Source organism: Ips typographus, linkage group LG6, assembly GCF_016097725.1.
Source record: "Ips typographus isolate SLU linkage group LG6, UJ_Ityp_2.0, whole genome shotgun sequence".
Lineage (NCBI taxonomy): Eukaryota > Metazoa > Arthropoda > Insecta > Coleoptera > Curculionidae > Ips > Ips typographus.
In genome coordinates this window covers 9,284,620-9,300,008 of record NC_138427.1, presented here as the reverse complement: position 1 = coordinate 9,300,008, position 15,389 = coordinate 9,284,620, and the positions used below count along the sequence as shown (strand labels likewise).

The window sequence follows — 15,389 nt, the reverse complement described above, 5'->3', positions numbered from 1 at the left end:
ATACCTGATTTGAAATACAAAAGTTATCCTAACTTTACCATATAACTTTGTATTTCAGTTTTAACCGGCCGTGAAAGCCTTCACAGTCTGATAATACCTGATTTGTTTTGATAATGCACATTTCGAAACATTACAAATTCGAGAACTTTGTTCGGAAAAGATATACGCATATTTATGTTGCACTTCTAGAATCTCGAGTATTAAACCACTCGAAACATTACTTCCTCTCTATAATTGAAGGGTAATAATTAATAGGCTTAGAGAAAGCTATTAAATCACCTGTTTTAAGCTAGAGCATTATTTGTACTCCTATAATCCCATTGTGCATTGAAATAACATTCTAAAATAACAATTCCAGTAAATAATACTAATTTGGAAAATTATTTACAAACAACAAAAACTGATAACAAATTGAGTGGATTTTCACTTGAAATTATAAAAAGGATCAAAAACTAGCTTATTCAGTCATTTTGTAAGTGTTTTTTAATACAAAAACATGTCTGGCGGTCTCACTCTATTATCCTTCCTTGCTTTAGGAGTGATTGGGCATGTATCCAGTCATGGATACATGTGGAGTCCTGTGAATAGAGCTTCCAGATGGAGATTAAACAAAGAAGACTTCTCAATTCCTCATTGTTACGAGGATAATCAATTTTATTGCGGTGGACTTACAGTCCAATACAGTACCAATGGAGGGTTATGTGGAGTTTGTGGAGATGACTATAGAAACCCAGTACCGCGCAGTAACGAAAATGGAGGAACTTACGGTAACGGAATGGTAGTAGAAGCGTACGATGTAGGCAGTTTAATCAATGTAGAAATTAGAATAACCGCAAACCATTTAGGCAACATGTCTTTCCAGTAAGTTAAAATATTGCTATAAAGATTGTATTTATATTAGAAGATAAAACAAAATAGGTTGTGCAACCTAGAAAACCCTGATTTTCCTGAAAGCGAAGATTGCTTCCAACCTCTCACTTTAGCTGATGGATCTTACTACCAACAAGTATTACCAGATCAGTTCAATATCACCACTCAAGTACAACTGCCACAGGATTTGATTTGTGAGCGGTGCGTTTTGAGATGGCATTATGTTGCTGGTAAGTGGTTTCTTCATTCTTAAATGTTCACCAAAACAACCAGCAGCTTTATGCAGGAAATAATTGGGGATCTTGTGGAGATGGTATTTATGCAACAGGTTGCGGACCACAAGAAACCTTCCGATCATGCGCCGACATAAGCATTTTACCAATAAGCACTAACATTGCTAAATAAAAACTCCCTTTATTACAACTACACAGAAATCACAAACTGCTTGAACAATAAAAATGAGTATACAAGAGACAATTCGCATTTTTATTGTTTTACATTGAAACCTTATGATTATTACACACCACCACTTTTTTGTAAAAGTTGAGCGAATCTGTTTGTAATTAGCAGGGATACATCAATAAACCTGTCCACGCAATTGGTTAGGCACGTTTCAGTCCGGCTGTCCAGTTTATTGGATGGTTTTTCCACACATTTGTCCCAACAGAAATCATTAAATTCATGGATCTGCAAGACATTTCAGTCACCACAGCATACAGAAACACTTAAAGCACCTTATAATTATTATTTTTATTGTTTCAGTAAGAATGACTTGGAAAATCTATTCTATCATATGAAAGAAAATTTGACTTTACTTGATGATGGCTTTATTTCACCTTTTAAGACCTATTTACAGACTTCACCTCTGAGCCACTTTAAAATGGTGAATGATCATTCTTTACCCTCCCATTCATTAGGTTTATGAACAGTCTGATCAACTGATCTGGTTGCTTTTGATCAAATTGTCAAGGGATTGACATTCCAATCAAACTGATCTCAATATTATGATCACCAGAAATCTTTTGTTATGTAAACCAATATAACCCAAATTCACTAATTTTGTAAACTTAATCAAGCTATTCAAATCTACCACTGTGCTAGCCTCGAAATACCCTAATTTAAAGCCGAAATTGTTTCTCACCTGTGCATTGAATTGTGCCTTTTGCTTCTCCACCATGAGGAACTCTTGCAACTCCTTGTCTCCTTTACCGCCAAGCCCCAAGCCTAAAGAGGAGTCTCCAAAGTCTGAACTCATGATTTTTTATTAGTAAAAATTAATTAAAATTGAAAATTAGAAAAACAATTTTTTTTGGTAATGCCAGATTAGTAAGGTTAGGGTTAAGTAAGTTGAGGTTAGAAAGAAAATGTTTACAGACGAAACTTTGTCATCTGACCACTTAAAGCGTAGCTGTAATGGCAGTCACGTGACTAGATACGTTATAGTACGGTTTATCTCTGTTCAGTATTTAAATTATGATAAAGATGGAAAGATACTCGTTTAAAAATATTCAACATATTTTAACAAGCAAAGCACTACGAATAGAATTTCGTTTTAATTATTGTTAATTATATTTAGTAAAAAGAAAAATTTGTTGAGATTGATATGTGGCACCATCTAACGTGTTTGTGGATAGTACAGAAGTGTCAAAGCGAAAGTGTCAAAATCATCCGAATTGCCATGCCTTGCGCAGAAAATTGCGCAAAAACATAAAATCACTTTGAATCGCTTGTTTGGCTCGGTGAAACAGTGCATTTAAAACATGTTAGAAGTAAACCGGACAGTGTTTTTAATAATTTTTTTGTAATGAACTATGTCAGACATTAAACGTGCCGTATTTACAACGTTGGAACCACAGAAAATCAGCGGTAAATCGGAGAAAAAGCAAAGCAAAACGGTACGGATCCATGTGGCGTTGCCCGAATCGAATGAAGACAAGTGCCCGGAATTCAACTATAAGGACGAGCTAGCAGCTGCAAAGGTAAATCTTGTGACTTAAAATGGTCCGCTAAAATACATTCGAACATTCACATGGCTAATACGAGGTTGTCAACGCGAATTTCCACGAAGAAATCGGTAAAAACCAAAAGTTTGCACCAGCTGGGTCCGGTTGAGCAAAGCCTTGTGTACGGCCCTTGACTGTTTGATTTTGGGGCAAAAACATGTACAGGGCAGCCTTTAATTGTTTGATTTTCGTCGTAGACGCCATATTTGAAGCATATTTAGCAAAAATCCGCTTTTGTTTCGACCTGTAAACTCGGGAATCGTCACCAAAGTGGATGAGTGTGTCGCCCCCACTTTTGGAGTACAAAAAATGCTTGCAGTTGGTTCAGAAAAAAATCAGGGCTTTGCTGACTTAAAAATCGATTGTGGTTAGGTCCTTTCGGTTCAGTTTAGGTCCCCCTCAAAGCTGAAACAGCTACTCCCCTTCCCGATTTTGACTAGGCATTATATAAACCACGTTGGTCACGTAGTATACTCTGTAAATTTATTGCTTTGAAATAGCCATCAGTTTATAGTTGTTTTTGTACATTCTGAAAATTTTTATTTTTTTGTGCCACGACTATTAGTTTTTCTTTAATTGAGAGTTTCCTATTATCTCCATATCAACGAGAACGTTGGAGACGGTGTTGTCACGTATTAAATTGCAACTGGGCGGTTGCAGTTTTATACCTGATTCTACTGAACTTTATGTACACTTTTGAAGCTTTTTTACAGTTTGATTGAGTAAGTACCCAATAGGGAAACGTTAACCGGATTAATAGGTGAAAGTTAATAACGGTAGTACATCCGATTTAATAACTAGCTAATTAAAATGTAAGTTTTAATTTGCATGAAATAATCTACATCCTCCTAGTAGTTCCACTGCTAAAGCTCAACTTGGCTCAACTATCAAGTAGTTTAGTTCAGCTTAATTTGGTAGTTTCTCTGTTTTTTTTATAACATTTTTAATCTAATTTAATCTAAACGATTTATAATATGCTGTTATGGTTGTTGAAAAGGAAGGGAGCGGGGCCAAGTGGAGGTGGAAAGGTCACAACAACGGCGGAAGTTCTCGCGCTTTCTTGGTTTTACAATTTTCACTATTTACCTATCAAACTACAGATTAATCTTCTGAAAATATTTGCCTGCTCGGTATAGAATTTCCCGGAAAATGCAGCCTATTTTTGTGCAAAACCCTTTTTACCGCTAATTTTCTTTTATTATTGTTGAAATCGAATGGCGCGCTTTTATCAGGAGCACAGCACGGATTGGGAGGTGTAGACCCGTAACGCCGTAGTAATGGGATGACCCATCCCATGTTCAAGTTTGAGCGACGTTGTCAAGTATTTTCCAATTTATTTATCTTGATGAATTTATTTTATTTTCCCTACAGAATAACCGCACTGTTCAATTATTGTTTATATAATTTTGGGTTCTACTGGATTAGATTTTTAAGCTCTGTTGCCTTCTCGAGTTAAGAATGAAATTTAACTAAAAGTAGTTCATCAAATATGCAGTTTTATTTGAAGTTAAAGGACACTTGGCAACATCCACCGAGTGTCAGCAGTACGGAGGCGGGGCCCAGACTAGGACAACTTGCGTTTGATTGCGTGTGGGACGAGGACGGGAATAGTAAACACGTGGTCGTGATTTATGAATGAAAGTCCAGTGGCGCTTTTTTGTTTTCGAATGTATCAGGAGCGAGTATAAAGTTATCTCGTTCGTTTTGCGTGTTTGAGGTGATCGAGCTACACCGAGAGAACATTTTCGTCAATATTTAAAAGTGACTGTAGTAAATTAAGTTAATATGTACTGTTTTACTTACTTAGCAATACACCTGTCAGCTGAAAACGCCATATGAAGTTTTTTAGATCATTTGAGTAGGCTGTGATTGATTACCATTTGAGTGGGAGTGGCAAATGTTTCGGGTCCGAGACAGTAATTCACTTTCGTAAAGTCCCGGCCTATTATAGAATTTGTATAAAAGTGGCATTTTATACTTATTATTTTTACTGGTTTCTAGCAAATTGATTGACCTTGATGGTGCCTGGCTCTTGACAACAAATAATAATATAGAAAATATCTACCAACATTAATTACGTATTTTTTCCACAGAAAAAAATTAAACAAAATGTCAAGGAACCTAGTCAAGTCCCTAATGGGCTTGATCCATTCGGTGAGGAGAACGACGACGACGTCAGACGAATCGCACTCGAGATGGAAGCAAAATATGTAAGTAAAACTTGTTTGAACCGGAAAAACTGTTAGTTTTAACATTTTTGTTTAGGGCACCGGAGTGACCAGTGGCGGTCCGAAAAAGAAACGCAAAGGGCGAAAAGATGATTACGCTGACATAGGGGCGGGTTACGATGAGAACGACTCGTTCATCGATAACACGGATGGATACGATGAAATTGTCCCTCCCAATGTTACTACTGTAAGGGGGGGATTTTATATAAATAGCGGTGCCTTGGAGTTTAAGACCGACGACGAGGCTAGTTCTGGAGTCAGTTCTAGCAGTTCAGAGGGAGAGAGTGGGAGCGAGGAAGAAGAGGAGGAACCAGGAGAAGAGGAGGGTGGTGGACAGTCAATTAAGAGAAAGGTAAACATTTTCCTAATGACCTGTAGAAATATAGTCTAAATGTTGATATTCCAGAGAGTTTTGGACTCTAGTGACGAAGACAACGAAGACGCAAACATGATCCAATGTCTTGAAGAGGGACAGCCAGAACAAAACGGCGAAAAACCTAGCATCACAATGCATCAAGCAATCAAAAAGAAACTATTCAGCACCGAGAAAATCCAAATTAAAAAGTCTAAACTGAACAACATTCATAAAACGACAGTGAACGAGCTGCTACGGGAGAAACGAAACAATTTCCAGTCTGGGGACGGTTCCAAAGATGGTTCCAAGGAGAATAAGAAACCCATGAGACTAAGTAGTGTTGAAGATGCCATTGACTCTGTTCTGGCCAATGGAGTAGTGACAGGTGTTGTTATGCCTAGTGATAAAGTTCAAAATCAATTGATGGACGGAGTGTTGACAGCTCAAGGTGAGCCTAAATACTTTTAGCTTCAACCTTATAGCTAAGTGTTGATTGTTGAAGTTCTAGACTCGGTCCAGGAAGTAGTGAAACTACCCGAAAATTTACCAGAGGACATCCTGGAGATTATTGAAAAAATCAAGAGGTCAGCAGAAAACTACACGGACGGTGGAAAAGTTAAGTTTTTCAGCGGGGACGTCAACGTTTTTCTGCTAAAGTAACTTAAAACGATTCAACTGTTTACGTTTGTCCTATAAAGCCAACTTTATTGCAGTTTAGAACGTAAATGTAAAATACTGGGAAGGTCTTCAAGAGTGAGGGTGTACGAACATTTGGCGCCCTTTGTCAAATGTCGGAAGGAGACGTTGGTGAAACGAGCCAGGAATTTAGTGTACATCGAAGATAGTAAAAAGCTGACTAACACCAGAGAGAACTTGAAAAATCAAATTTGCAAATTGATGCCCGCTTTAATAACTAATCACGACAAAGAGTGCCAAAGAGTTATGCAGAGAAAGTAAGTTTTGTTTCAGTTTTTCAGTTAACTACCCAATGTAACCTTGTTACATTTAACAATCAAAGTTTGTTAACTTACAAAGTCTAAGCCTAAACAGTGTAAATATAGATGAAAGTTTTAAAAAACGAACTAGCGAAACGGTATATAAACTTTGATTGGTTGGTCAATTATGGCTTCTGCAGAGTTAAACTTAAGTGTTTCCAGAATTGATTTAAATTACCAGAAACCTCTAGGGCCATTTTGACTGTGCCAGAGATCGCTAAATGCTACTGAAAGCATTCAAAAAAGTGCCAGAAGCACTTCTGTGTTTGTCTTTTCAAACCTGAGAGTTGTTTTAAATTCTCAGAGGACTATAGGACAATTTTGAAAGTTCCCACAGTTGTTTTAAATTATCGGAGGGCTCTAGGAGCGTTTTGAATGTGTCAAAGATTTCTAAATGCTACTAAGAACTTTCTGAAAAGTTTCGGAGCCCTCTACAACTGTCTTAAACTTTCTCAGAACTGTTTTAAATTGCCAGAGGCCTCTAAGACCGTTTTGAAAGTTCCCACAGTTGTTTTAAATTCTCAGAGGACTCTATGAGCGTTTTGAATGTGCCAAAGATTTCTAAATGCTACTAAGAACTTTCTGAAAAGTGACAGAGTCCTCTACAACTGTCTTAAACTTTCCCAGAATTGTTTTAAATTGCCTACGACCATTTTGAAAGTTCCCACAGTTGTTTTAAATTCTCAGAGGACTCTAGGAGCGTTTTGAATGTGCCAAAGATTTCTAAATGCTACTAAGAACTTTCTGAAAAGTGACAGAGCAATCACAACTGTCTTAAACTTTCCCAGAATTGTTTTAAATTGCCTACGACCATTTTGAAAGTTTCCACAGTTGTTTTAAATTGTCAGAGGCCTCTAGGACCGTTTTAAATATGCCAAAAACCTCTAAATGCTACTGGGAACTTTCTGAAAAGTTCCAGAGTTCTTTAGAAACTGTCTTAAACTTTCCTAGAACTGTTTCAAATTGCCAGAGGGTTCTTCAAGTGTCTTAACTTAAACCTTCCAAAAATTTATGCCAAAATGTATTAAAAACTTTTGTGAAAGACCCATTTTGCATTGTAAAATAATATTTCAGGTATTCACAAGAAGCAGCTACAAATGAAGAACTGAAAAATTTAAAAGCGCCTCGTCGACGGTTTCCTCTACATGAAGAAATGAAGTAAGTCATTTTTTATCTTTTCGATGTTTCTTCTTATGGACATCTTGTGATTCTAGGCGTATGTTACGGGACATTGTGATGTTGAAAAAACGGGGTTTCTTGCACGAAGGTAAATCTAAAGAAAATTTGGAAGAACTGCTGAGCAACTACCTGAAGCAGGAAATTTTAACGTTATGGCCCGATGGTTGGATGTCGATGACGGTATTGAAAAAGTACTGCACTCCTTTGGCGCTTAAAACCCCCGATCCGAAAGCAAGCTTGGATCAAGCCAGGCAGTCGCAGCTTTTTTCCAAAACGCTACCAAACGCTTTGGTGGGCACCAGTTTGACTGGCACTAACAGCGTCACCATCACTCCAGTAAATTTGGCTCAAAGGTTGACGGATGTCGGTAACAACCATTCCCAGGATACTATCATCCAGACAGTACTGAAATCCCCTGAAAAAAGTGGTGAAAAACCTCTGGTAACTCCTAAAGATAACGGCGTGATAGTTTTGGGCTCCAAAACCAGGGAAGTGAAACAATCATCATCAGTTGACTGTCCTATAATCGATCTCACAGATGCTCCAGTGGTGAAAAAATCGGTAATCGAACCCACGGTGGTCAAAAAACCTTCGGATTTTCTATCTCATAGTTTGAAAACGATGCAAAAATTTGCGGAAGTGTCGCAACCGGCTGTTTCCGTGATCGCCTTTAATAAAAACTATTCGAATTCGGGCGCGTGCGCGCCTCAAGTGTCTACATTGTCGGACAGGACGAGTTTCAGTGGCGCTCTGAGTTACAAAGACGATTATCAAAGGCGGTTGCATAACAGTTTGCCAAGTCACTCAAAAACAAACACACCATCTACGGCAAAGCCGGGGTATAATGGATGCAGTTGAGTTTTTCGTCAAATTGTTTTGGTCTGTGAATGTATGTATTGGGTTTGGGTTCAAAAGTATTTTGTTATCCAAGTATACTATGAAGTAAAAGCCAGTTTGGTGCTAATTTTAACAACTCTTCCAATCAATGGTTGGACTGAATCCAAACCCATGTGTGCTTTTAATAATTATTGTATATTATGAGTGTGTTACAGAGATTTAATACTGCCTTTTGTAGTTATTACATTTACCTAGTAAACTGTAACTGCAAAAATCGTTGGGCGATCTACTTTTTTTGTGTGTAAAAAGTGACTGTACAAAAAAGAAGCCTTGTACATATTATATACGGTTAAAACTTTTTTAGACAGCTTTCTAAAGTATTTAAGATTGTAAAATACTGGTCAAAATTCATTTTTAAAGTGAAGGTGCGTTTCAGTCATTCCTTTGTAGTATATTTATTTGCCGTTGTTTATTAAATTGCGTTTTATATTTTTTCCTGTTCAATTAAATTTATTAAGCTAACTTGGTGGGTTTAACAATAACACGTTTTCGCTTCATCTTTTTTCGTTGCACTTCCAATCCATGCAACTCCGATTGAACTTCGTTGAATATTTCCACTTGTTCCTCTTCGGGGATGGTTCGTCTGAAACCGCCGCTTTTTATCAACCCTCCCAACAACTTTAGGTCACAAATTACCTGTACTCCTGCATTAAGTCGTACTTTTCCCAAGGTTTCTCCAATTGTTTGGCTCGCGCATAAAACCGTTCAGGGAGTCCAAGATCCTCAACGCCCTTTAGATTTTTACGCTCCCATCTTTCCAGCCATGGTCTTGGTTTCAGTTTCACTTTCATTGGATTTACCGGTACTGGTGCACCTAGTTTTGTGGATTAGAGTTAACAGGGGTTTAAAAAAATGAACCTAATCACCTTCGGCTAGAATCTCCGCGTCCATGTTAACATCAAAAGTACTGTATTCAGGTAGGGAGTCCCTCAAGTACAAAAGTTCGTCATCCAATCGTTTTTCCAGTTTCAAAACTTCAATTTTGTGCAGTGTCGGGTCGTACATTTCGTACTTAACTTCCACTCCCTTAACACAATTAAAATATAATCAAAAAAATCCTAAAGTACGGGAAAATTTACCTGATGGTCGATAACGTTTCTCAAGATAAATTCAGCCCGAAGACCACACCTAGATCTCTGAATGCAAATACCCACAAAACGGTGCGTTTTACCTGGAGTGTGACGATCGGATGATGTTACGGCCAGTATTGAACCTGCAAATTGCACAAAGATATACTTTTGATTCAACCTCAATGTCTGTAGGCCTTATTGGTACAAGAGCCACATCATGCTCCTTAACGTTGGTCAGACAAAACTAGTATTAGAACCAATCTTACATCAATTAGGATTGAAAAATAAACTGACAAAATAAATATATATTACAGTAATAACAAAAGTACAAAGAAACATAAAAATCTTTTCTTAAATCTACAAAAGCTCACTTAAATGTGTAAATTTAAAACTTGTTCCCAATCGAACTCTTCATAATCGGGCAAACTTAGAATTGTTTTTTCCAGTTCTGACTGGATTGAACTGAATGAAGAATAACGTCTTAACGTTCTCATATCGCCCACTATAATTAGCTTATGCTTGGCTCTGGTTATGGCAACGTTCAATCGCCTTTTATTTTCCGTAAGATCAAATTTGTCCACATATTTTGCTTTATCGTCCCTTGATTTGGAGCTTGAGTACAATATGACATATTTGTCTTTGCCTTGGAACTGGTCTACCGTGTTTACAGCCACCTCAAAGGGTTTCAGAATTTTAGCCAGCAATACCACCTGTATTTTGTACGTGGCAATTACTCCAACTTGTCCAGCTGGGACTTTACCCACTTTTATTAGAGCTTCGACTAATCGATAAATAATGGCAGCTTCAAATATGTTTATTAGCTCCTGCTGATCTGTTGAAACTGGACTCCAACTCACACGATTAGGTAAATTCCATACAGGGCCGGTGTCCAAAAATCTGACTGAGTTTTCTAATTTTGGACTTAATGTGTCCACGATCCAAGTGTCTTTAGGGTAGGTTTTAGTTAACTGAACAAATCCGGGAATGTTCAAAGTGGCGTTGGCCACTTTATCGTTTGCTGGTTGTAATTCCCCATTGTACATTAGGGCGTTAGCCAGAGCCGTAATAGGTTGATTCATTCGGTAACTTAAATTTAAAGAAATTGCGGCTTCTGGAGTTTCCAGACGTTCAAACAGACTTTCGTTCATTCCCATCTGTATGGCGGTTTTACTCTGAACGACAGCGGATAACTGATTAGGATCTCCGATTAAAATAAACTTCTTACAAACGCTCAAAGGTCTGAATACTTCACATTGCAAGACTTGGGTGCTTTCATCAACTATACATACATTTAGAATACGTTTGGAGAGCGCTACATGTCCGGAACCCATACAAGTCACAGCCAAAACTTGAGCACCATTATAAACGGCTTCAAAATCTTCTGGAGTGACGCAGTCTTTAGTTAAATAATGTTCCGAGTAGTTTTTTAAAGAAGGATTAATTTTTGATTCAACTCCAAGCCGCATGAATTTCACCCCCAATTCTAACAACTTCAAACATACATTATCCACGGCTGAATGCGTGTGGCTAGTAATTAACACAGTTTGTTTTAGTTCTACTAGAAGCTGAGTTAATGCGACTATAGTAGCAGTCTTTCCGGTTCCTGGCATTCCTTTAATTAAGTAATAATCATTGGCTGCTATAGATTTGAGCACTGCACGTTGTTGCACTTTATTCAGTCTTTTTAAAATTGGTTTTGCAGTGTCCGCTAGGGTTTTAGGTAATGTTGGCTGGAAAGTTGCTGGTTGCTTATCGATAATAATACTTCTCAGTCTTGTTGCCTCTTCTGTTATTTCTACAATAATAGCCAAACTGGAGAAATTATACATTGATATGGCACTGGATTCGTAGGAATCCAAATAAAACTTCTCATTCTGAAATCTTTTCTTCAAATTCCGGTCCAAAGACACTATGATGACTTTTTCGGATATGTGCGTAACAAAACCGGAAGCCACGGCTGGACGACTTTTGAGACTAACCACCACATAAGAATTTTCAAGTAAACCACTCAAGATAAAGTTATCATCCCCATTTTGGACTTGGCGAAATGTAGTTTGGCAAACTCCACTCAAATCCTCTACAACCTCAACAATTTCCAAGTCGATCAAGCATTTTCCTTTGAGTTTCCTTTGATTAGGCGGTAAAGTGTAGATGTCCCTTAATGTTTTCGATGTTCGGGCCTCCGACGCTTCTATTGACAGTAAAGACACCCAGTGCATGAAATAGTCTGTGTGGGCTGTGGTCAGGAAGGCGCTTAGAGTGTCATGAACCTGCAAATTTAACTCAGAATTATCAGTATGTCCTTCAAAATCAAAACAAATAATGAATTGAAGTAAGCAACACTTCCTAGGCACAACACCAAAGCAAAGTTTACAGGATACAAGTTGGGTTACTCCTTGTCAATCAATCAATAGTTTATTCATGTTATTTACATATAAAAATGTTAACACACGTCAGATAATATGATCAAATGAATAAGCAAAATAGATCCTAGATACTAAGTTTCATAATTCCCTAGTTGTATATGACTAACCTACAAAGTATTAAACCAAACAGAGAATGGACTACTAAAAGAAAAAAAAAACATTAGGTTTTCCCTCACATACACCAGGCACGCAAACAAATAAAGACAAGGCACAGTGAAAACCCTCAAATCAATGAAGGCACTTTTGCAGTCCTCTTTATAACTCAAACCAGACACTACCCTCACAGTTAGCATTGTATTAAACGGCAAACGGGTCAAAAAAAGCTTGATTAATGTTATAAAAATATCAGGGCAAGGGAATGCAGTAAAAATGCGCATTTATGGACTTATGATTTTATGTCAGTCTAATTCAAACCTCTACCTCCATTTTAGGTGACTCAATTTAGGTTAGCAGGAGTGACCCAACTTATATTGTATTCTGTAAACTTTGATTATCACATAATCACAAAGCAATTACTCACCTGACTTAAATTCTTTTTAGCTGTTATATCTTCTTTACTGTACTTGGAATAGGCCATACACACTGAACTGTACGGACATTTACTGCAACTTGGATGATCAATTCCTTCTGGCACTTCTGGAGGTTCCACATACTGTCCCTGTTCAGTTTTAACCACTTTCGGATTGCGCGACAAAAAATAAGCTAATTCATTGCGTAAAATTATCAAATCGCGCTTTTCTGCCTGTGAGGGTGGGATTTCTTTCAACACACCTTCTTTAAGGTACAATAAAAGTCCTGAAGTTACTTGATAGCCCAGTTTGTTCATTAACATTATGTAAAGTAACACCTGCCCTCGATGTTCTATAGAAACGTTTACGCGGCCCGTTTTGATCTCTAAAGGGATTACCGTGTCTTTGCTGCGCACGCTAACGTCCACTTTGCCTTTAATTCCAAGTTCTGGACACCAAATGTTCTCCTCTATATCTTCAATGGCTGTAATACTACCCTTCCAGTTGCCTTTCTTTGTATTAGCTCTAGATTGTTTCACATATACTTCAATAAATTCAACCACTTGAGGAACATATTTTAAAAACTCTTCAGTGATAAAAGACACCGATTCACCACTTTCGTAAATTTGCCTGGCCCAATTAGGTTGTTTTAAAGTGTCCAGAGCAAGCTTTTTAATGGTGTTAGCCTCAAACATCTTCAATCTTAAACTATCTTGTAACAAACCATGAACCATCTGCCCAACTATCATAAATTTATTAGTGGGATCAAATCCTCTGAATTGTTCTTTAAATACTGATCTTCTTTTACAAAACACTGAATTTACTACTGAAGTTGAAGATACAAGTAAGTCTGGTTCAAAAACTAGATATCCAGCACTGTTATTAACCAACCAGTTATCTCCAGATTTCACTGCCATAATATGGATGGTGTCACCAATACAGAGCTTTAGGTGCATCCAGAAACCCTGCACCATACAAACAGCCTGCTCATTTGTTTCAGTTGATTTCACTGTAATAGTGAGGCCAGTAGGGGATTGTAAGATACTCACAATTTTGCTGTGTTGAGGTGTGCTTAGATCCAAAGAAAACTCTAGTTGCTGTAAAATATCCACATCCCAACTAGTGTCATCAAAAATGCAACTCAAGTTTGTTGTATCAACATTTTCTTTTACATTACAGTCACTGAAATCTAATTTAGATTTTACTTTAATTTTGGGTGAAATGGATTTATTTAACACTTTAACAGGGGTTTTTTCATTTTCCTTCTGCACTTCCAGTGAGCTTGATGGACTGGTTTTTATGGGAGTCACTTTAACAAAACTTTTTAAAACTTCCACATTAAATTCATTGATATTTTTTGGAGATTTTTCAAATAATTTTTTTGGTGTATATTTTACTCTGGGACTTCTGTTTACTTTACTCCCACTTCCAGACCTTTTAGGGCTATTTAGAAGAACTTTTGGTGACTTAATTGGAGTAACTTGTGTCATAGTCTGGTCTGTGTTTAAAAACTCAGCTAATGCATGTGCTGATAGCAGTTTTTGAGGAGTTTTTACACTTATGACTGGGAGATGTTTGATTGGGGTTGAACCACTGGTAGAAGGAACTGTGGTAAAGTTTGGTTCCACCACAGGATTTGTTATGGTTGTACCACTGGGTGATGGGTGTAGGGCAGTACTAGCTTTCTTAATTGGTGGACTTACCCCACTAGTTTGACCATCAATTTTACGTTTGTTGTTTCTAATACTTGAACTTGGATGTAGCAGATTTAGAGACTCTTCTTCATCAGAATTTTCAGGAGAACTTATGATGATGACTTTTGGGTCCTTGTTTATGGAAGATTTTAACTGTAGGTTGGGTTTAGGCAGTTTAGGGGTAGCTCCATTCTCAAATTTTGTAAAAAATGATGTTATTTTTGCGCACCCCCGTGGACTTTTCTTAGTTACGGTTGCTTTTTTCATAGTAAATCAATAATGACCAATTAAAATTATTGAATAGTTACAAGAACATACTAAACAGTAAAAAGATTTTAATATTTAATTTATAAAAAAGTTAGGTTAAACCTCCAAATTGCCGCCATACAAATGAAATGACAAATGTCAAAAAACGAAAAGGAAACAACAGAAAAGAAGAGAAGAAGAATCAGAAATTGACAACATAATAAAGCAATGTTGGAAATGTTGGAATATTTTATAGTAGGTACCAAATTAAGAATGGCTTTTTTACTATTTCCCCTGGAAAGGCAACTTCACATACAATTTTTATATTACAAAAATAATTAAGTTTTTATTATGGTACTGAACGGTATTGACTTTTAATTTCCAAGTCTCACCTTACAAACACTCTGTTTATAAAATAAATAATAAATCTACTTACCAACGTAAAACTCCGGTATATCAACTTGTGTCCTCCGGGCGACCATATCAGCTCTTTCTAGTCTCTCCCTTATTGAGTTTCTGAATTCGATTTGGGGATCTGGCAAAAATTCCGGATAGACATGCCTGAACTGGAGAATTTGCTTTCTTAAGATATCCCTTGCGCTTCTTGGGCTTTTTTCACTTGGTAAAGGAACCGCTTGACTGGAAAATGCGGCCAGGCACTTTGAGGCAGTGTCCGGCACTTTAGCTAAAAGTCGTGGTTTTGTTATTAGCGATAACATTTTTTTAAACTTGACGAGCACTGCACACTGATAGTTAATTCAGAGGGTTCAACTCTTTTTTTTTTTAATAGTAAAATTAAATTATGTTTATTTATAACATATTTAGATGTTAGGTTAGAATGTCACTCGTGTCAGCCATTCTTCTTTTTTTAATTTGCAGACACATACAGTTTACAGTGTTGTCAGATTGAATATTTT

At 37.2% G+C, this 15,389-nt stretch overlaps 5 protein-coding genes across 6 annotated transcripts; 2 read left to right on the top strand and 3 right to left on the bottom strand.

Moving 5' to 3' along the window:
- The first annotated feature begins 456 nt into the window (after positions 1-456).
- Positions 457-1,347, top strand: LOC145730966 (uncharacterized). Its single transcript, XM_081982505.1, has 3 exons — positions 457-861; positions 919-1,100; positions 1,157-1,347. The coding sequence occupies exons 1-3, from the start codon at positions 497-499 to the stop codon at positions 1,273-1,275; spliced, it is 666 nt and encodes a 221-aa protein (XP_081838631.1). The 5' UTR covers positions 457-496; the 3' UTR covers positions 1,276-1,347.
- Tim8 (translocase of inner membrane 8) lies at positions 1,265-2,219 on the bottom strand. The gene is made up of 2 exons (XM_081982507.1): positions 2,012-2,219; positions 1,265-1,557 (listed from the first exon to the last, which is right to left on the bottom strand). The coding sequence occupies exons 1-2, from the start codon at positions 2,123-2,125 to the stop codon at positions 1,387-1,389; spliced, it is 285 nt and encodes a 94-aa protein (XP_081838633.1). The 5' UTR covers positions 2,126-2,219; the 3' UTR covers positions 1,265-1,386.
- A 324-nt stretch (positions 2,220-2,543) lies between these two features.
- yem (yemanuclein) lies at positions 2,544-8,989 on the top strand. Of its 2 annotated transcripts, none has more exons than XM_081982491.1 (8): positions 2,544-2,849; positions 4,967-5,083; positions 5,139-5,453; positions 5,508-5,904; positions 5,965-6,112; positions 6,170-6,409; positions 7,526-7,609; positions 7,666-8,989. In XM_081982491.1, exons 1-8 carry the CDS (start codon positions 2,682-2,684, stop codon positions 8,486-8,488), a joined length of 2,292 nt encoding a protein of 763 aa, XP_081838617.1. In that variant the 5' UTR covers positions 2,544-2,681; the 3' UTR covers positions 8,489-8,989. The 2 variants fall into 2 exon arrangements, with proteins under 2 accessions (XP_081838617.1, XP_081838616.1); XM_081982490.1 differs by having other exon boundaries at positions 5,959-6,112.
- On the bottom strand, positions 8,950-15,326 carry mRpL19 (mitochondrial ribosomal protein L19). The gene is made up of 5 exons (XM_081982503.1): positions 14,909-15,326; positions 9,607-9,740; positions 9,394-9,553; positions 9,164-9,341; positions 8,950-9,110 (listed from the first exon to the last, which is right to left on the bottom strand). The coding sequence occupies exons 1-5, from the start codon at positions 15,189-15,191 to the stop codon at positions 8,981-8,983; spliced, it is 885 nt and encodes a 294-aa protein (XP_081838629.1). The 5' UTR covers positions 15,192-15,326; the 3' UTR covers positions 8,950-8,980.
- Dna2 (DNA replication helicase/nuclease 2) lies at positions 9,888-14,861 on the bottom strand. Its single transcript, XM_081982488.1, has 2 exons — positions 12,544-14,861; positions 9,888-11,867 (listed from the first exon to the last, which is right to left on the bottom strand). The coding sequence occupies exons 1-2, from the start codon at positions 14,491-14,493 to the stop codon at positions 9,969-9,971; spliced, it is 3,849 nt and encodes a 1,282-aa protein (XP_081838614.1). The 5' UTR covers positions 14,494-14,861; the 3' UTR covers positions 9,888-9,968.
- Positions 15,327-15,389: the final 63 nt, after the last annotated feature.